The 20,812-nt window shown below is 44.0% G+C and overlaps 3 protein-coding genes across 4 annotated transcripts; 2 read left to right on the top strand and 1 right to left on the bottom strand.

The window, feature by feature from the left end:
• Window positions 1–3,038: 3,038 nt before the first annotated feature.
• LOC139544007 (5-hydroxytryptamine receptor 1A-beta-like) lies at window positions 3,039–4,801 on the bottom strand. Its single transcript, XM_071350650.1, has one exon. It carries the CDS (start codon window positions 4,602–4,604, stop codon window positions 3,360–3,362), a length of 1,245 nt encoding a protein of 414 aa, XP_071206751.1. The 5' UTR covers window positions 4,605–4,801; the 3' UTR covers window positions 3,039–3,359.
• Window positions 4,802–5,347: 546 nt separating this feature from the next.
• Window positions 5,348–16,851, top strand: rnf180b (ring finger protein 180b). 2 transcript variants are annotated; one of them, XM_071350648.1, is made up of 8 exons: window positions 5,348–5,453; window positions 6,430–6,535; window positions 7,947–8,045; window positions 8,172–8,352; window positions 8,821–9,020; window positions 11,904–12,117; window positions 12,263–12,388; window positions 12,676–16,851. In XM_071350648.1, the coding sequence occupies exons 2-8, from the start codon at window positions 6,455–6,457 to the stop codon at window positions 12,867–12,869; spliced, it is 1,095 nt and encodes a 364-aa protein (XP_071206749.1). In that variant the 5' UTR covers window positions 5,348–5,453; window positions 6,430–6,454; the 3' UTR covers window positions 12,870–16,851. The 2 variants fall into 2 exon arrangements, with proteins under 2 accessions (XP_071206749.1, XP_071206748.1); XM_071350647.1 differs by having other exon boundaries at window positions 8,172–9,020.
• A 30-nt stretch (window positions 16,852–16,881) lies between these two features.
• On the top strand, window positions 16,882–20,525 carry rgs7bpb (regulator of G protein signaling 7 binding protein b). The gene is made up of 6 exons (XM_071350649.1): window positions 16,882–17,474; window positions 17,974–18,146; window positions 18,886–19,016; window positions 19,170–19,314; window positions 19,536–19,606; window positions 19,707–20,525. Exons 1-6 carry the CDS (start codon window positions 17,325–17,327, stop codon window positions 19,796–19,798), a joined length of 762 nt encoding a protein of 253 aa, XP_071206750.1. The 5' UTR covers window positions 16,882–17,324; the 3' UTR covers window positions 19,799–20,525.
• The last annotated feature ends 287 nt before the right edge of the window (window positions 20,526–20,812 follow it).

The raw sequence follows: 20,812 nt of genomic DNA, 5'->3' as shown, positions 1-20,812 counted from the left end.
CAGGAAATTTTCGATTCTTCTGATCAGAGCAGGAACAATGTGGGCCCTCTGTTCCTCTTTATTCCTGTATTCTAGACGCCCTTTGATCAGATAATTGCCCCTCAGGCCCGGAGTTTGAAGGCCCTGAGGGTCGCTGTGGCAACGTGGCTCGCCGTCCTATGTTCCATTGAGTGGTCTTTAGTGGGCCCAGCTTCTGTGGGAAGGGGTGCTGTGTGTGCAGAAAGAAACAGGGTGACATGCTCCATGGGGCACGCTGGTCAGTTTAAATAGGTGGTTGCTTATAAACTCAGCAAAAAAATAAATGTCCTTTCACTGTCAACTGAGTTTATTTTCAGCAAACTTAACATGTGTAAATATTTGTATGAACATAACAAGATTCAACAGCTGAGACATAAACTGAACAAGTTCCGCAGACATGTGACTAACAGAAATGAAATAATGTCTCCCTGAACAAAGGGGGGGTCAAAATCAAAAGTAACAGTCAGTATCTGGTGTGGCCACCAGCTGCATTAAGTACTGCAGTGCATCTCCTCCTCATGGACTGCACCAGATTTGCCAGTTCTTGCTGTGAGATGTTACCCCACTCTTCCAACAAGGCACCTGCAAGTTCTCTGACATTTCTGGGGGGAATGGCCCTAGCCCTCACCCTCCAATCCAACAGGTCCCAGACGTGGCTCTTCGCTCCGGGCTCTTCGCTGGCCATGGCAGAACACTGAAATTCCTGTCTTGCAGGAAATCACACACAGACCGAGCAGTATGGCTGGTGGCCTTGTCATGCTGGAGAGTCATGTCAGGATGAGCCTGCAGGAAGGGTACCACATGAGGGAGGAGGATGTCTTCCCTGTAATGCACAGCGTTGAGATTGCCTGCAATGACCATAAGCTCAGTCCGATGATTCTGTGACACACCGCATCAGACCATGACGGACCCTCCACCTCCAAATCGATCCCGCCCCAGAGTACAGGCCTCGGTGTAACGCTCATTCCTTCGACGATAAACGCGAATCCGACCATCACCCCTGGTGAGACAAAACCGCGACTCGTCAGTGAAGAGCACTTTTTGGCAGTCCTGTCTGGTCCAGCGATGGTGGGTTTGTGCCCATAGGCGACGTTGTTGCTGGTGATGTCTGGTGAGGACCTGCCTTACAACAGGCCTATAAGCCCTCAGTCCAGCCTCTCTCAGCCTATTGCGGACAATCTGAGCACTGATGGAGGGATTGTGCGTTCCTGGTGTAACTCGGGCAGTTGTCTTTGCCATCCTGTACCTGTCCCGCAGGTGTGATGTTCGGATGTACCAATCCTGTGCAGGTGTTGTTACACGTGGTCTGCCACTGCAAGGACGATCAGCTGTCTGTTCTGTCTCCCTGTAGCGCTGTCTTAGGCGTCTCACAGTACGGACATTGCAATTTATTGCCCTGGCCACATCTGCAGTCCTCATGCCTCCTTGCAGCATGCCTAAGGCACGTTCACACAGATGGGCAGGGACCCTGGGCATCTTTCTTTTGGTGTTTTTCAGAGTCAGTAGAAAGGCCTCTTTAGTGTCCTAAGTTTTCATAACTGTGACCTTAATTGCCTACTGTCTGTAAGCTGTTAGTGTCTTAACGAACGTTCCACAGGTGCATGTTCATTCATTGTTTATGGTTCATTGAACAAGCATGGGAAACAGTGTTTAAACCCTTTACAATGAAGATCTGTGAAGTTATTTGGATTTTTAAGAATTATCTTTGAAATACAGGGTCCTGAAAAATTGAGGTTTCTTTTTTTGCTGAGTTTATATGTCCTGTTTCACTGTATGTACATGTGGGTAACCTATACAAGTGTAAGGTGTGAAATGTGTTTTTTGCATATCCCAACTCCCCATGAGTCGCTCTTAGAGAGTGGGGTCACGGCCATGGTGAAAGTTAGGTCTGTATGTGGTAACAATACAGTTTCATATTTAAAGTAAAGATAGGACAGACAGTCTTGGGCAGAGGCTGTTGCATGACTGGATTCCTTCAGCCTCCGGAGATTTGCTGAAAGTCACACAGAGGGACGTGTGTGTGTGTTTGTTTTGCACAGAGAAAAGCCCTGCTCTGAGTTGAATTGGTCTCTAGTACGCTGTGCAAATATTTCATCTTTGTTGCTATGCTAATGCCCCACTACAGACTATGCAATGGCTCCCAGATGCAGAATGACACAATCACTCCAGCTAGCATCTTGTTTTACAGCAGTGATCCGATCACAACCTACACATTGCACCATACTAGATAGTTTCTCTTGCGCTCTCTCCCCCTCATCATTTCTGTTTCGTGTATGCACACACTCTTTCTCGTTCTTTCTTTCTGTCTCTCTCTCTCGTGGACCGTGCAGGTGTAATGAATGAAAATATGTCCACCATTCATATTGGTGTGCGCGCACACACACGCAAACACATGCATACACACACACACACTTGCAAACACACGCACACAGTATAGTAGGGGAGTGTCGCAGGCTTACTAGGCTGTTGGTTTTTAAAGGTTGGTATTGTCGGGTTTTCAGCTTTGACTTGTTGTGACTTGTTTTTAATTCCTTTTTTTTAAATCACTTAGTGACATGCCTCAATTGCAAAATACAATTTGAAATTCCTGAAATTATTGTATCTAGGATAGACTAAAAGCACAGTTCAGTGGTGGCTTTCAACATTACTCTTTAAAATGTTTCCTTATTTTCATATCTGACCATGTACAATTTTGAACATTAGAACATCTTTGTGTGTGTGTATGTGTGTGTAAGTAGTTTGGGAATATAACAGGTGATTTCTGTGAGTAACTCATCCACCAGTCTGTTGTAAAATAATGTCTTCTTTGCTGGGGGCTGATTTGGGTATAATCCAAAATAACATTATGGAAGAACAAATGATGCTTATTCTTCCATAATACTTTCTCTTGCTGTTAGATTTAGATTTGTCTCAACACAAAGACTGTTTCTTCATAAAATGCTATGGCAAATGCCCAAGAGATAATGTGAATCTTCAATTATGCACAAATATCAACACAGTAGTACAGAAGTTTCTGAAATAGGACATTGTTTATTGAACACTACGAAGCATGTTTGACATGGGCATGAGTGGTCCGCTCTAACATCCAGCAATCTTGTTTATAAAGTTTCATAAAACTCCTGGTATAATAATACAAATGATTAATAATATAACAACACGTATAACAGTAATAATAATACAATTATTTTTATGAAACAACATTCCTATCAACTCTCCCACCTCTCAATAAATGTATATTTCACTGAGTAATGGCACTGGAATGGTTGTAAGCTTTGTCTTCTGCACACTTCAGTCGGAAGTCCGCAGTCAAACGTTTTAGACCATACAAGGATGATGTATGCTTATGTTTTGAAGTAGTGACATTTTATTATTTTCTTAAAAGCACTTTGGAAGTCCTTGTTGAAGTATGCGTAAATTATGGGATTCAGTAGGGAGTTGGAGTACCCGAGCCAGTTAATGACGTCCTCGAGCCACTTTGGCATTTGGCACGACTGGCAAAAGGGCATTACCAGGGCAACGATAAAGAAAGGCAACCAGCAAAATATAAAAGTGCCCATAATGATACCCAGGGTTTTTACCGTTTTGCGCTCTCTGGCCATGGCCATCTTTCTCTTTGCCTCCATGTTCTTATCGTGTCTGCTCTCAAAGAGCGGTTCGGAGTTGGGGGTGTTGGGGAGTGGCAGGTTGTTTTTCGAGTTGCTGTGAACCTCGATGATCTCCAGCGACTCACCGTCCTCCGCGTGCTTGACCGCGCCGTTTACGCACAGGGTCGGTTTGGGCTTCACGCTCCTCTTCCAGCTTTTACTCGGGTCGCCGTTGGTCCTCTTGTGAAAAAGAGTAGGGGACAGTCCCAAGCAAGAATCAGACACTTTCTTTTTATCTGTTTTACGCACTGTTCTCCTGATTCTAAACCTGGCGGCTTTGAATATCCGTCCATATAAGACCAACATGAGTATCAACGGAATGTAGAACGCGCCGAATGTTGAGTAGATTGTGTACCATGGGTCTCGACTTATCATGCACTGCTCGGGGTTTGCTATGTCCTCCGCCTTACTACTCGGCTGGGAACGCATGATCAACATGGGTGGAACAGAGATAGAGAACCCGACAAACCAAGTGACACTGATCAGAACCGCCGCTCTTCTGGGCGTCCTCTTCTTCATATACTCTATGGGTTCGGTAATGGCCCAGTACCTGTCCAAGGCGATGGCGCACAGGTGCAGAATGGATGATGTACAACATAACACATCTAAAGAGATAAAAATATCACACGGTACCTGTCCGAGAGCCCACCTGTTTAAGACTTGGTAAAGGGCCGCCATTGGCAACACCAGAACCGATACCATCAAGTCAGTCACGGCCAGAGACCCGATCAGATAGTTCCCTACATTCTGAAGATTTCTCTCCAGGGCGATAGCTGCAACCACACACGCGTTACCAAATATGGCACAGAGAATGAGCGCAGCCAGGAGAAAGGACGGGAAGATTTGGGAACTTAGTTTCACCTCCTCGGAATCAGCTGTCGAGGTTTCGTTTTGAAAATCAAATAGAAACCATGCGGCCGTCGAGTTGTTTCTTTCCTCCATGTTGATGAAAAAGGAAGCGCTCCTCAGTTACATTGTGTCATCTCCCGTGCCCAATAGAGCTCCACCCTTGGAGAGCGCATTGTGATCTACAGCTGGACTCTGCGCTGCGCGCTCAGCATTGTATGCACTCTGTGCCGGTTGGTGACGACTGACGAGAGGGTTCATTTATACCAGTGATGGAAAATACGTCAGTTGGCTGTGAGATTGAAAGAGATGTTCTGTCCGCACCAACAGTTGGACTCTCTGAGAGAGTGCGCGCAGTGAGATGCAGGTGCTATCATCCCTTTACCAACAGGATTTGAAAGAGCACTAATAACAATGAATTGGCATAGACACACACACACACACACACACACACACACACACACACACACACACACACACGCACGCACGCACGCGCGCGCGCGCACACACACTAGTTTTCAACGTTTTTATTTGTATGACGTATTTATTATTCAATGTTTAGATATGAGCAATAGCCTAAATTATTCTAGAAAACCACAGCTGTAACGGAAACCATAGGACTATGCCTGTCCTTTCCAATTACGAAAATATTACAAACGAATCTGCCATTGCTGTTCTTGCTTAACAAATAAAGATATGGAATTTATTGAAGTTATTTCTCAGATCAGCACCATGGACAGCGTACCTCGCTGTGACCAGGTCTGATGCTGCCACCTGGCGTAGACCTACATGGCAGAGTGGATTACTTGTGAAGTTTGGTGCATCTGACGCTCCGTAACAAAAAGCAATGACGTCATTGTCCTCTAACTTTCGGACGAATTTTTCTTCTATTAAATTGTTAATTAATCGTTTCGAAGGGAAAGCATAGGAATTTGGAAATCCCAGGTAGGATATGTTATTTTTTCAGTATGGCAATTGTTTCAAAAGCCATCGTCATAAACATTTGCATTTGTCTAAAAGAATGAACAGAAATGTTGAACTAGCTGCACACCGCCTCACGAGAGGAGAGGAGTTTAGTTTTTAGATTGTTGCTTGCTAGATTTAGCTCAGCTGGCATGGCTAGTTTTGTATTTCACGCTATTAATAATAATCATTGACATTTGGATGTTGCCTTTTTTATTGTATTTTTTATTTACGTAGTAAATTATAGACTATCTAAATAAAGCCTAAATGTTTATTAGCTGTTATATCATGAATTTGGCGTGACGCAACAGAAATGTTGAACTAGCTGCACACCGCCTCACCAGAGGAGAGGAGTTTAGTTTTTAGATTGTTGCTTGCTAGATTTAGCTCAGCTGGCATGGCTAGTTTTGTATTTCACGCTATTAATAATAATCATTGACATTTGGATGTTGCCTTTTTTATTGTATTTTTTATTTACGTAGTAAATTATAGACTATCTAAATAAAGCCTAAATGTTTATTAGCTGTTATATCATGAATTTGGCGTGACGCTACTGTATAGGGCTATGGCCATGCACGGTTAGAGTAACTGCATCCATGAGCAAGGTTGAGTAGATAGGCCTACTGTCTCAATTTTGACTCTTAGTTGAAATGTTGTCAGTTATGTTAAAATGAAGGCTATATACGAATATAGGTACACATACAGTAAACCGTTTTCCAGCAGTTTTTCTGAAAACTCAAGAGTCATCATCACATGGATCATATTGTAATTCAACCTTATTTGGGTTCATCTTCTAACAGTACTTCAGAAAAATTCCCATTAGCCTTATCACCTGTGCTGAATGCATATCACATGTTCTGGTATCCTCTCCATGAGAGGAAATACATGCTCCCTACCTATTTGTCTGTGTGTTGGCATTTAGCCTACTGTGCCCACTTTTTCATTGATTGTGTGGCAGATGAGAACAGCAGACATCGGTCTCCATGGACAACCCAGGGGCGGTGGCTACGCTCCGCTGCAGAAAGTGTCGTAAAGGCTTTGTAGACACAACATGCCTGCATCCGGTGAGTGACGGGGTTACTTTTCCAGCTACTATAGTGTATGTAAAGCACATAGGAAAGCATTCTAGCTCTGACTCCCAAGGCAATATTTCAGAGGCTGTCCATCAAGCATCTCATGCTGCGTTCGCACAGGCAACCCAATTCTGATGTTTTCCACTAATTGGTATTTTGACCAATCACATCAGATCTTTTTCAGAGCTCATCTGAAGAAATCAAGAGAATTGGGCTGCCTGTCTAAACAAAGCCTCAGAGTAGGAATGCTGATCTAGGATCTTTTCCCCCAGTCCATGTAATCTTATTTATTGTAATTTAAAAGACAAAACTGATCCTAAATCAGCACCCCTACTCTGAGACATTTGTTACACACAGCCCCTGAAGGGCCCTGCCTTAGACTGCAAAAACATCCAAGTAATGTTGAGTGTAGTAAAGGTCAGTGACTGCAGTCCAAACAATCCAGTCATTCCCTCCTAAAGTTCATGAAGTCATGACCTAACCCGGTGGAACCAGACGGATCCATAGCTCACATTCTGATTCATGTAACTGTGACAGTGTTGCTTCCATCCTTCTCCTTGCCCCAACCAGGGTTGTAAAGAAGGGGTCAGCAACACATTTTATTTTGCCCCCCAAAGTTTTTAGAATAAAAAATTTATATATAAAAAAATACTAAAACTACCAGGAATTCAACTAAAAGTCTGTTCCCAAGTGTTCCCACAAATACACGATTCTCAATGTAATCAAGGTATGAAAGGATTGTTATTTTCAAATTCCATCTCTTTTTGGGTTTAGTTGTCAATATGCACTGTACAACTTATCTTAATTATGTTCACCATCCTCTCTGACAAAAATCGGCCCATGGCTGAATCTAGTTTCCTACCCCTGATGTAAAGTCTCTCAGTGGTAGGTGAGAAAATAGAGCAGCCCGTGTCTTTAGCATTTTATTAGCATCCCCATTAGTCACTGCTAACACAGCAGCTACTCTTCCTGGGATCCACACAAAACATGAAATGCTACAAAACATCAATAGACAATAACAACTCAAGGACATAACTACACACATTGAATATAAGTATATACACTTTCATACACTTAGGCTACTGTACATCACTATAGACAACAACACATAGCTTTCGCAACGCACAGTGCTGCTTTTACCTAAACCACTTAAGACGCACTCATTCAACCAATTATACATTCACATTTCCCCCGGCACATACATTTCACTATTCTGCTTATATGAAATAAACAAAACTGTGCATCAGACGGAGTTTCACCATAGGTCCTTCACTCCTGTTCAGTTCATAAAAGGAAAAGAGCAACGTTTCTTCAGTAGGGAGAGCCAGGCTGGTGTTATAACATATGGTTAGGAGTTGACCGGGTCTGTACTGGGTAAAGATGGGACTTTATCTCCCTACAGATAGTGCCTGATGATGACACAACGGCAGCAGGTACATGCAGTGTCTGGCACATGAACGTTGATACACTGCCAGAGTGGATACTGACGTCAGTTCACCAGGTAAGAGTTTGTGTTTGTACAGCTGTGTGCTAGTGTTTGATTTGCACTGTGTTCTTTTGTAACTTTTGAATAAAAATTTGAGACAATCCTATCAGTTCTTTCTGTTCTGATGTCCTCTTTCTGCAGGCCCAGTGGACAGTGGGGAAGCTGAACTGCGAGAACTGTGGTGCTCGCCTGGGTGGCTTCAACTTTCTCAACAACACCAAATGCCCCTGTGGTCAGGAGTCCACCGTGCACCTTAGCAAGAGTCGGGTCGACCAGGACCATAAACGCTACCTTCATGTGGTCAGACCGCAGACGACGAGAGGTAGGGGAGGACCGGGCTGCCTGAAGGGCGAGTCGGGGGGTTCTCACAGTGAGCAGGACAGGTCAGAGGTCGGGGAAGACTTTCTGGTTGGCTCACAGCTCTGCTGTACTTCTGTGTCCCGCCTTACCGCTGAGAGCCGACCAATCACAACACACCCAGATGCATTTTTCCAGTTGGCTGACATCAGAGCCACCCAATTAGTTCCATTGAGCTCCCCCAGCATTGTTTCTCATATGAAGTCTGGTGCGAGAGGCAGGTTGGAACCCTCCTGTAGCTCTGGCTCCCAGACTGGCCCTGTAGAAGTGACTGAGGGAGAGGTGAGGACTGGGACAGAGCAGCTGCCCCATTCACCTGTTGTGTCCTACACCCCTCATCTATTTGCAACTAGTATTATTAGGTCACCTACCTGCTTATCACCTCTGACTAGAGAGGCCCCTGGTTCTCGTCTTCTCTCCCTGAGAGGGCCAGGTGTCTCCCACATCCCTGGAGAGCAGGAGGAGGACGTGGAGGAGGAGAGAAGGGGAACCCCCACAGAGCTCCAGGCCCAGCTAGTAGCCAACAATGCTTCTCCAGCCATACAAAGGTTCAGCAAGAGAGAGAAGAACCGGCTGAAGAGCCAGAGGAGGAAACAGAGGAAGAAAGAGCGCTGGCTCCACTCCCAGGAACAGGTGAGAATTGGTCATGGCCTCAATTGAGATCGGACGGTTATTTACAGGTAGAGAGAAAGAGACACTTGCTTTGGCAATGTTAAATTATGTTTCCCATGCCAATAAAGCCATTGAATTGAATTGAGATAAGTGTCGGTAAGAAAGACATCTGGCTGTAACAGAAATGTCTCATGGAGTTATGCATGTAATGGTAAGTCAAACATTCATACAGTTTAGTTTGTCCAGTATTTTAGTTACATTGCATTTTTGTGAGATTATTCTTGACCATTTTGTTGAGCTGACAAGAAGACCACAGTGGAGTCCCTGTAGTTGTTAGTCTGACACTGTTTACCACAAGCAGTTACATGTATGACACACATTTCAAAGTCCTTCACCTTACTTTTACTGTGTCTGGAAGGGGGAAAGTTATATCTTGCGTTTGATAATGTCGTCGCCCATAAGCTAAGCAAACACAAACACAGAAGATTAGTGAGTTGGGTGTTGCCTGCCAGGTGGGTGACTACATTTCCCTGTGTTGTCAGCAGTATCAGAGAGATTGTTGGTTGACAGTGGCCATTGTGGACCTACAGTGTATATGATTGAGAGACACTTACAGTACTGTGGAGTGTGGACTACAGGTACTACGCTTGTTCTAGTCTAACTGACCATAGAAAAGAACAACACCATGGCATTCTCTTGTGGTTGTACCCAGATTAGAGGTTGATTTATGTGGTTTGATAAAGTTGGCTAATCTTGTGCCAAGATGAGTTTCATTGTTTTTGGTTGATAGCTTGTAAACTCAAGCCCTTCCACGAACCACTCTCGTCATGGTTACAGTCGGTCTCTGTGATATGGGTATCTGAATTGGGGTGACTAGTGCATGTCAACAAGCCGTCCATTCTGCCAAACCATAGACTCTATTGCCGGTCAGTATTCTCTCACAATGACACTCGACGCGCTGATTGGAGTGCTCTCATATCATATGTGAGCATCATGTGCAAAGTGAACAAAGAGATGTAAAAAGCAACAAACGGGCCAAATGTCCCCTCCCTTTCCGAAATTCAGAAGATGCAAGCACCTGCGTAATCGTGATTTGTCCAAATGATCAGTGATGACAAATCAAAGAGGCAGAAACAAAGTTCCTCGCTAGTCGTTGCATCCCACAGTCTGTTGACAGACGCTATGATACCATTTATGTTACGTGTGTCTGTCCACAAGAGATTAGTAGTGCTACTGTGTTACTGTTGGATATTATTTTCCATATTACCTCACTATTATTTTATCTTATTGTACAGTGAGGGAAAAAAGTATTTGATCCCCTGCTGATTTTGTTCGTTTGCCCACTGACATTGAAATGATCAGTCTGTAATTTTAATGGTAGGTTTATTTGAACAGTGAGAGACAGAATATCAACAAAAAAATCCAGAAAAACGCATGTCAAAAATTTTATAAATTGATTTGCATTTTAATGAGGGAAATAAGTATTTGACCCCTCTGCAAAACATGACTTAGTACTTGGTGGCAAAACCCTTGTTGGCAATCACAGAGGTCAGATGTTTCTTGTAGTTGGCCACCAGGTTTGCACACATCTCAGGAGGGATTTTGTCCCACTCCTCTTTGCAGATCTTCTTCAAGTCATTAAGGTTTCGAGGCTGATGTTTGGCAACTCGAACCTTCAGCTCCCTCCACAGATTTTCTATGGGATTAAGGTCTGGAGACTGGCTAGGCCACTCCAGGACCTTAATGTGCTTTTTCTTGAGCCACTCCTTTGTTGCCTTGGCCGTGTGTTTTGGGTCATTGTCATGCTGGAATACCCATCCACGACCCATTTTCAATACCCTGGCTGAGGGAAGGAGGTTTTCACCCAAGATTTGACGGTACATGGCCCCGTCCATCGTCCCTTTGATGCGGTGAAGTTGTCCTGTCCCCTTAGCAGAAAAACACCCCCAAAGCATAATGTTTCCACCTCCATGTTTGACGGTGGGGATGGTTTCTTGGGGTCATAGGCAGCATTCCTCCTCCTCCAAACACGACAAGTTGAGTTGATGCCAAAGAACTCCATTTTGGTCTCGTCTGACCACAACACGTTCACCCAGTTGTCCTCTGAATCATTCAGATGTTCATTGGCAAACTTCAGACGGGCATGTATATGTGCTTTCTTGAGCAGGGGGACCTTGCGGGCGCTGCAGGATTTCAGTCCTTCACGGCGTAGTGTGTTACCAATTGTTTTCTTGGTGACTATGGTCCCAGCTGCCTTGATATCATTGACAAGATCCTCCTGTGTAGTTCTGGGCTGATTCCTCACCATTCTCATGATCATTGCAACTCCACGAGGTGAGATCTTGCATGGAGCCCTAGGCCAAGGGAGATTGACAGTTCTTTTGTGTTTCTTCCATTTGCGAATAATCGCACCAACTGTTGTCACCTTCTCACCAAGCTGCTTGGCAATGGTCTTGTAGCCCATTCCAGCCTTGTGTAGATCTACAATCTTGTCCCTGACATCCTTGGAGAGCTCTTTGGTCTTGGCCATGGTGGAGAGTTTGGAATCTGATTGATTGATTGCTTCTGTGGACAGGTGTCTTTTATACAGGTAAGAAACTGAGATTAGGAGCACTCCCTTTAAGAGTGTGCTCCTAATCTCAGCTCGTTACCTGTATGAAAGACACCTGGGAGCCAGAAATCTTTCTGATTGAGAGGGGGTCAAATACTTATTTCCCTCATTAAAATGCAAATCAATTTATAACATTTTTGACATGCGTTTTTCTGGATATTTTTGTTGTTATTCTGTCTCTCACTGTTCAAATAAACCTACCATTAAAATTATAGACTGATCATTTCTTTGTCAGTGGGCAAACGTACAAAATCAGCAGGGGATCAAATACTTTTTTCCCTCACTGTATATAGAGTGTGACAGGGCTGCTAACAGACAGTGAGGAGGTGGACAGAGAAGGCTACACCTGCGCTGTGTGCCTGGATGTCTACTTCAGTCCCTATAGCTGTCACCCCTGTGGACACATCTTCTGTGAGCCCTGCCTCCGCACGCTGGCCAAGAACCGGCCGGCCAACACCCCCTGTCCCCTCTGCCGCACCCTCATCTCACACACACTCTTCCAGAAAGGTGAGCTACGGCATCAATTTATTGTGCATACTCCTCCCAATGGTTCCGTTATTGATAACAAATAGCTGTTTTCTCCATAGCTGTAAATAGTAAGAAGCCCTTTGAGAGTTTTAACTAAATTTGTTTAATTGCCTTTTGGTTTCAGAGCTCAACCAGACAGCTAAGAATTTTTTCCCGAAGGTCTACCACTCACGGAAACACAAGTTTCAAAAAGCCAACTGTGCTAAATGGCCTCTTCCCAACTGCCGAAAACGTTTCCGCATCTTTTGGGGTAAGGTATAATGTGGATGTGGATATATTGTGTGTTGCTTGCAGTAGATATCTGATCATCTGTAACTCAGTTTGTCTTATTTTTGTGCGGTCTTGTAAGCTCTTATGCAACAAACATGTTATAATTCCCATTTAACTAATGAATTTCTCACAAAGTGAATGTCTCTTTTAGTTAACTAGCATGCCAAGCTTGAGCAGTACTAAACAAAAACCCATTATTGTAAATGTGTACTCTAGGGACTGTGTCTGCCTCCCTCTCTGACCCCAGTTTTCCTGTTTGTATCCCAGGGTACCAGGGGCAGGTGGCTCCAGGGAGGTGGTGGCACTTTGCCCCAGCAGGCTTCGCCCTGGATGCCTTGGACCTGGCCGACATGCGCGGCTGGTTCTTCGATATTGACCTGGTCATCATCTACATCCATTCTGTCAACTGGATACTGGCCCTGCTGGTTCTTTGCTTTCTAGCATACTTCTTCTTGTCTTGAGTGCTGTTCGTGTGTTTAGCCAGTGATGGCTGACCTCTAAAAATGGTACAGCTGGGGTTTCTGGGTGATGTAGTATTGTGCCTAATAGTGCTTACTGCCAGGTAACTCACCTGTCACCTCCATATGTTAACTGGAATCATGAGCAGTCTTGAGTGGAACTGGAACTGTGAGGTGTTTTTTTGTTGCAGTTTTGGAGGTCATATATATAGAAATACTAGTACTCACATGAAGTTGTGTAGATGGGCTTATTTCATATTTTGTGAAAGTTTTACCCAAAATGTTTTCACTGTAAATCCAAAATTGTTTTATGAGGGGTAGAAGTGTAATAGAAGTGAAAATGAAAGAGCAATAATTATTATTGTTTAAAAAAAAAATCAGGTTAGGAAATGCACAGAGATCAATAATAATAGGCCTATTTTGACAGATGTATGACCAGTGGGCCCGCTCTGTCAAGGACTTCCCTGAGGTCATCAACATGAAGGTAGCATAATCACATACAGTACCAGTCAAAAGTTTGGACACACCTACTCATTCCAGGGTTTTTCTTTATTTTGACTATTTTCTACATTGTAGAATAATAGTGAAGACGTCAACTAGGAAATAACATGTGGAATCATGAAGTAAGCAAAAAAGTGTTAAACAAATCAAAATATATTTTATATTTAGATTCTTCAAAGTAGCCACCCTTGCTCTTGATGACAGCTTTGTACCCTCTTGGCATTCTCTCAACCAGCTTCATGAGGTAGTCACCTGGAATGTGTTTCAATTAACAGGTGTGCATTGTTAAAAGGTAATTTGTGGAATTTCTTTCCTTCTCAATGTGTTTGAGGCAATCAGTTGTGTTGTAACAGGGTAGAGGTGGTATACAGAAGATAGCAAGTCCAAGTCCATATTATGGCAAGAACAGCTCAAATAAACAAAGAGAAACGACAGTCCATCATTACTTTCAGACATGAAGGTCAGTCAATATGGAAAAGGTCAAGAACTTTGAAAGTTTCTTCAAGTGCAGTTACAAAAACCATCAAGCACTATGATGAACCTGGCTCTCATGAGGACCGGCACAGGAAAGGAAGACCCAGAGTTACCTCTGCTGCGGAGGATAAATTCATTAGAGTTAACTGCACCTCAGAAATTGCAGCCCAAATAAATGCTTCACACAGTTCAACAGACACATCTCAACAACTGTTCAGAGGAGAATGCGTGAATCAGGCCTTCATGGTCGAATTGCTGCAAAGAAACCACTACTTAAGGACACCAATAATAAGAAGAGACTTGCTTGGGCCAAGAAACACAACCAATGGACATTAGACCAGTGGAAATCTGTCCTTTGGTCTGATGAGTCCAAATGTGAGATTTTTGGTTCCAACCGCCGTATCTTTTTGAGACGTAGAGTAGGTGAACGGATTACCTCCGCATGTGTAGTTCCCACCGTGAAGCATGGAGGAGGAGTTGTGATGGTGTGGGGGTGCTTTGCTGGTGACACTCTGATTTGATTTAGAATTCAACGCACACTTAACCAGCATGCCTACCACAGCATTCTGCAGCGTTACACCGTCCCATCTGGTTTGCGCTTAGTGGGACTAACATTTTTCAAAAGGACAATGACCCAACACACCTCCAGGCTGTGTAAGGGCTATTTGACAAAGAAGGAGAGTGATGGAGTGCTGCATCAGATGATCTGGCCTCCACAATCACCCAAACCCAACCCAATGGAGATGAGTTGGACTGGAGAGTACAGAAAAGCAGCCAACAAGTGCTCAGCATATGTGGGAAGACTGTTGGAAAAGCATTCCAGGTGAAGCTGGTTGAGAGAATGCCAAGAGTGTGCAAAGCTGTCATCAAGGCAAAGGGTGGCTACTTTTAAATATATATTGATTAGTTTAACACTTTTTTGGTTACTACATGATTCCATATGTGTTATTTCATAGTTTTGATATCTTCGCTAGTATTCTACAATGTAGAAAATAGTACAAATAAAGGAAAACCCTTTAATGAGTAGGTGTGTCCAAACTTTTGATTGACAATGTACATCTCATATAACTATAAACTTTTTATTCAATATGCACTACAAGACCTAAAGTATGTGGATACCTGCTCTGTGAACATCTCATTCCAAAATCATGGGCATTAATATGGAGTTTCCCCCTTGCTGCTATAACAGCTTCCACTCTTCTGGGAAGGCTTTCCTCTAGATGTTGGAACATTGCTGTTGGGTCAAGGGCGTTACTGAGGTCGGTCACTGATGTTGGGCGATTAGGCATGGCAGTCTGATTAGGCAGTCGGCGTTCCAATTCATCCCAAAGGTGTTCTATGGGGTAGAGGTCAGGGCTCTGTGCAGGCCAGTCAAGTTCTTCCACACCTATCTTGACAAACCATTTCTGTATGAGCCTCGCTTTGTGCACTGGGGCATTATCGTGCTGAAACAGGAAAGGGACTTAAGTTGGATGCACAGAATTGTCTAGAATATCATTGTATGCTGCAGTGTTAAGATTTCCCTTCACTGGAACTAAGTTGCCTAGCCCAAACCATAAAAACCATCCCCAGACCATTATTGCTTCACCAAACTTTACAGTTGGCACTATGCATTGGGGCAGGTAGCGTTCTCCTGGCATTTGCCAAACCCAGATTTGTCAGAGGGACTGCCAGTAAAGTGTGATTCATCACTCCGGAGAACGAGTTTCCACTGCTCCAGAGTCCAATGGTGGAGAGCTTTACACCACTCCAGCCAACGATTAGCATTGCGCATGGTGATCTTAGGCTTGTGTGCGGCTGCTCAGCCATGGAAACACATTTCATGAACAGTTTTTCTGCTGGAGTTGCTTCCAGAGGCAGTTTGGAACTCGGTAGTGAGTGTTGCAACCCAGGACAGATTATTTTTACGCGTGTAACAGTATAACTTTAAACCGTCCCCTCGCCCGACGCGAACCAGGGACCCTCTGCACACATCAACAACGGTCGCCCACGAAGCATCGTTACCCATCGCTCCACATAGGCCGTGGCCCTTGCAGAGCAAGGGGAAACACTACTTCTAGGTTTCAGAGCAAGTGACGTCACTGATTGAAACGCTATTAGCGCATACCCGCTAACTAGCTAGCCATTTCACATCCGTTACACTCACCCCCCTTTCAACCTCCTCCCTTTCCGCAGAAACCAGTGATCCGGGTCAACAGCATCAATGTAACAGTATAACTTTAGACCGTCCCCTCGCCCCGACACGGGCGCGAACCAGGGACCTTCTGCACACATCAACAACGGTCGCCCACGAAGCATCGTTACCCATCGCTCCACATAGGCCGCGGCCCTTACAGAGCAAGGGGAAACACTACTTCTAGGTCTCAGAGCAAGTGACGTAACTGATTGAAATGCTATTAGCGCATACCCGCTAACTAGCTAGCCATTTCACATTCGTTACACGCACTACAAGCTTCAGCACTCGGCGGTCCCGTTCTGTGAGCTTCTGTGGCCTACCACTTCACGGCTGAGCCCTTGTTGCTCCTAGATGTTTCCACTTCACAACAACAGCACTTGACCGGGGCAGCTCTAGCAGGGCAGAAATTTAGCAAACTGACTTGTTGGAAAGGTGGCATCTCTATGAGGCGCTACATTGAAAGACCCTGAGCTATTCAGTAAGGCCATTCTGCTGCCGATGTTTGTCTATGGAGATTTTATACACCGATTTTATACACCTGTCAGCAACAGGTGTGTGTGAAATAGCCGAATCCACTGATTTGAAAGGGTGTCCACATACTTTTGTATATATAGTGTATTTTAGTGCTGTTGCAATTTTGTGTGTTACAGGGACTCATTGTAATATTTTGTCTTACCAGTGTGTCATTCAGTGTATTACCAATGATAGACATCTTATATAGATTTTACAGAACAAATTGCCAAATCTCTGGTAAGTTATGTGTCAAATGTACAGTTTTCATTGGTTTGCAATTGTGGTGACAATAATACATGGGTTTGCTTGCAGCCAACAGTAGTAGCCTGTATGTCTGTATTCTTCTGTATCTCACATCGGTCGGTGAGGCTGCGATGTGCGTAAATTGATGAGATTTACTTTGAGCATTCATATTCCTGCTGGTCTTTGAATGTGCTGTTGCTCATGCCAGATACGAATAATATTTGGAGATATTTGCGTTTATTCTCAATACTTACCTGCGACAGACCCGCTTGCTTTGGAGTCGTCGACGCCTCAACAGTTAACGGGATGCCGGAGCAGTGACAAATGGTTGGCCCAGCTCCCGGTGAATTCGCTTCTCATGTGAAGGCACGACAGAAGACCGTTCAGCCGCAGTTGGCCTTCTGCTTGGGTGAAGGTGACTCGCTTCGCCGCTGAGGAGAGAGATGCAGAGAAGAAGCTGCAAGCCGTACACTACTTGCTGTCGTCCTGCAAGCTGAACATACGAATATTATAGATAGGCTGTCCGTGGGATTTTATCAGTGACTGTATGCATGTGTTCTGCACCGAACGGGCGCATTAACCGCCCCAGATCCGCAGCGAACATTTTCCAGCTCGGCAAACCACCGCAGAGGGACCCCGAGCGCCGGGAGAGCACCGAGAGCGCGCGGAAAGCCCAGCGGGCCGTAGGCGACTGTAGGATGGTGAGATATGATCTATCGTGCATTGGTAAAAGCAATGGAGTCATTTCTGCCGTTCTAGTATAAGAGCAGACACTATCCTATATATATTTTATCCACAACAAATTAAAATGCGCAACGCTAGATATTCTAAATATAATTAACCAGAGACATTTTCTTACCATTTATCTGCCAACTAAGTCGTAGATGGGAGTCCAGGAGCCATAGAGAAATTCATTTAAGAATGTCCTTGAATGGTTTCTTAACGCTTTAAGGTGCGATAGACTAAATAATGTATGTTGCACTCAGAAGGGCATGCCACAAGGATAGCTACTACAATATTACACCAATGTGCCACAATTAGTAGTTGTGTAAATATATCTATGTATATATATGTGTGTGTGCGTGTGTCTTTATAGTGCAATAGTGTTATTAAACTTTAGGCCTATATTGGGCCCTTGAAACCCTATGGAGCTATGCATTGACTTGCTGAAAGGGGTTATTTGTACATGTTGCTTCTCAGACTGTCCAAGAATTCAACACTCTAGTGGCGCTGTACCGAGAACAGGTAATCTCTATTGGGGAGATTTCTGCCGATTGTCCCTCTTTACGGGCCGTGCTGCACCGTACCAGGACCAAAGGATGCGCAATGGCCCAAGCTGCCCATCAGAACCTCACCGTGATATCTGGGTCTGGGTAAGGAATCTGCGTCTACGATATACGGATAGGCTACAATTTAATGAATGTGATCTGTTGACGTCTTCAATCGTCACTGGGGCTGTCCACGGTGCTAGTGTGTCAATCCAAGCCCTGCTATTCGACAGGATAATTAAATACAGTAGCAGGGTTGGGTTCAATTCCATTTCAATTCAGAAAGTAAACCAAATTCCAATTCCACGTTTTACTAAAACCCATTAAAGATAATGTATTTGGAATTTCAGTGTAGACTACTTCCTGAATTGACTGGAATTCAAATAAAATGTACCCCAAGCCTGTACAGTGGGCTACTTGGAATCTATGATACAGTTACTGGACGTGATATGTTGATGTCTTCAATTGCCGCTGGAGCTGTCCTTGTTGCTAAGTGTAATCTACTCATAAATGATCTGCTCTTCGCTTAGCCATTAAAGACCCCTCACATCTCCAGTCCCTTTAGAGCAAGGATGGGCAATTAGCGCCTGCGGCCCCCCGTATGTAGGCCCATGGATCAACAAAAATGTTACTTAGGGCCTTATGTGCATGTGTGGGTATGGATGTGGATATGCAGACCCTTAAGCCACTGTGGCCCCCCATGATGAGTTCAGATTTTTTGTGGTCCCCACCAAAGTTGCCCACCCCTGCTTTAGAGCCAGGGGGATTCACGAAGGGCTAGAATAGGAGCCAGTGATAAGATTTGAAACTGTCCATTCTCCTACTGTATGTGTATGTGTTGTAGGCCAGAGGATGGGGAGATCCACCCAGAGATCTGCCGGCTCTTCATCCAGTTGCAGTGCTGCCTGGAGATGTTCATCACGGAGATGCTCAAGTCCATGTGTCTATTGGGGGTACTGCAGCTCCACAGGAAAGGTGAAATACCAATCTCAACCAGCAGAGGGCAGGATAGTTCAGATAAATGTCAAGATAGAGAGTAGTATGTCTACACACAATGAAATAAGTAGCTACAATATGAAATACATGGCATCACAGGTTACCCAGTATTATATGTTGATCATATCCCAGGAAAGGATTCGTACCCGGAGCCCAGGCTGGACTTCAAGATGGATGAGAGTTCTGATGTACCCATCCTGGAGGAGCGCTCCTCCTCACCTGTGGACTACCAAAATGAGTCCTGGCTGGTGTGCACCGATATTGAAAACATAGAGAGGTATAGTGTAATGCAATATGCTTACACACTCATGGTCTCTCGTGGTCAACAGAATGCCCAGGCCACATAGTACTGTTTAAGCCATACATGAATAGAATTATCAACAGATTGGACATTACAAGTTATAGTAGACGTTCATGTTTCAGTTTGTGTGTAGGATCCTTCTGTGACCATGTAGAGGTGGTAAATGGATTTACCCATGATTCACCCTGTCTCCTCAGGGACATGCGAGAGATGAGAAACCTACTCAGCAAACTTAGGGAGACCATGCCTTTACCACTAAAAAACCAAGGTAAGTAGCATTTGTACTGTAAGAGTGTGTTAAATCATGAAAGATACACGAGATGGAAGGCACTGCACTGTACTCAGGCTCCTCTGTCTGTGTTGTCTAGATGACAGCAGTCTGCTGAATCTCACTCAATACCCACTAGTCAGGCAGAGGAAGAGGCGCTTCTCTGGGTTCTGCTGCCTGGTGTCTGGCTGAGTCAGTCGGGTCCTGCAGGCAGCAGCAAGGGCAGCACACCAACCCTACACAACACCTTACATGTTATTACTGCCATTTGGGGAAGGAACTTTCTGATCAGTCTGTCTTTATTTTGTAATATGATTATATGTAGAAAATGCTATTCAAATATAATGTTACAAACATGCATATTTTGCTATTATATTATTCAAGCTGTCTCTCTTTGTAGAAAAGGAGGACCCTTAGGTCTATAGACGAGCACAAACAGATGTGCCAAACTGATGCCATGAGAGATGCAGTATGTTGGTAGACAGCTTTGCCTAATCTTTGCCTTTAGACATCTTCCTCAGAATGTCATTATATTTCTTCACTGTGCAATGCTTCTTTTGCAGTCTTCCATGAAAAGGAAATCTGTCTCCAACTTACTTTTTTCCATCACAAGGGCTTTGCAATGCTCCATATCAAAAACATTTCTCATTTAATGTAAATACAGTATATAAATGGTGGTAAATGTTTTGTATGAAACTTTCTTTGAATAATTTAACTATAGATTATCTAAAGATTGGATGTCTAAATTGTTTGCATTGATTTATTTTGATGTCTTGGCCGAAAGTGTACAGCATGAATATTGCTATTTGTACTGTGGTAGATGTGTAGTGTATAGATGTTGTGCTATAGATTGTTCTACGGCTGACAGTATGTATAGGCCATTTTATAATGTGAATAAACTTTTTGTATTTAAATAATCCTTTTTGTCTGGTTTATAGAGAGGCTCTGATCTGTTGTTTCTTGTTGGTTTCAGAGCCCACACATGATGTCCACTTAAAGTATACCTCAAATGAAGGAGACAAATGGACCTATTCTTTGTAGTTGTGGGTACTTGCAAAGCTATAAACTTCATCAATCACAACATGAAATCATTTTATATTTTATCAGTGTGACAGGAACTCAGTGTTCCACCCATGACCCCTCTCTTTCTACACTCAAGGGAGTGTCAGGGGTCAGAGTTGTAGAGACAACTTACAGCTGGTTAAT

This window comes from Salvelinus alpinus, chromosome 18, assembly GCF_045679555.1.
Source record: "Salvelinus alpinus chromosome 18, SLU_Salpinus.1, whole genome shotgun sequence".
Lineage (NCBI taxonomy): Eukaryota > Metazoa > Chordata > Actinopteri > Salmoniformes > Salmonidae > Salvelinus > Salvelinus alpinus.
This window is presented reverse-complemented; position numbering and strand designations above follow the sequence as displayed.

Excerpts from the sequence above, each read along its gene's own strand:
- rgs7bpb (XM_071350649.1), top strand. The coding sequence starts at position 17,325 with ATGTGTTCTGCACCGAACGGGCGCATTAACCGCCCCAGATCCGCAGCG. Across the intron at positions 17,475-17,973 it reads CCGTAGGCGACTGTAGGATG|ACTGTCCAAGAATTCAACAC; the intron begins GTGAGATATGAT and ends GTTGCTTCTCAG. Across the intron at positions 19,315-19,535 it reads GATATTGAAAACATAGAGAG|GGACATGCGAGAGATGAGAA; the intron begins GTATAGTGTAAT and ends CTGTCTCCTCAG.
- LOC139544007 (XM_071350650.1), bottom strand. The coding sequence starts at position 4,604 with ATGGAGGAAAGAAACAACTCGACGGCCGCATGGTTTCTATTTGATTTT.
- rnf180b (XM_071350647.1), top strand. The coding sequence starts at position 6,455 with ATGGACAACCCAGGGGCGGTGGCTACGCTCCGCTGCAGAAAGTGTCGT. Across the intron at positions 6,536-7,946 it reads ACACAACATGCCTGCATCCG|ATAGTGCCTGATGATGACAC; the intron begins GTGAGTGACGGG and ends ATCTCCCTACAG. Across the intron at positions 9,021-11,903 it reads GGCTCCACTCCCAGGAACAG|AGTGTGACAGGGCTGCTAAC; the intron begins GTGAGAATTGGT and ends CACTGTATATAG.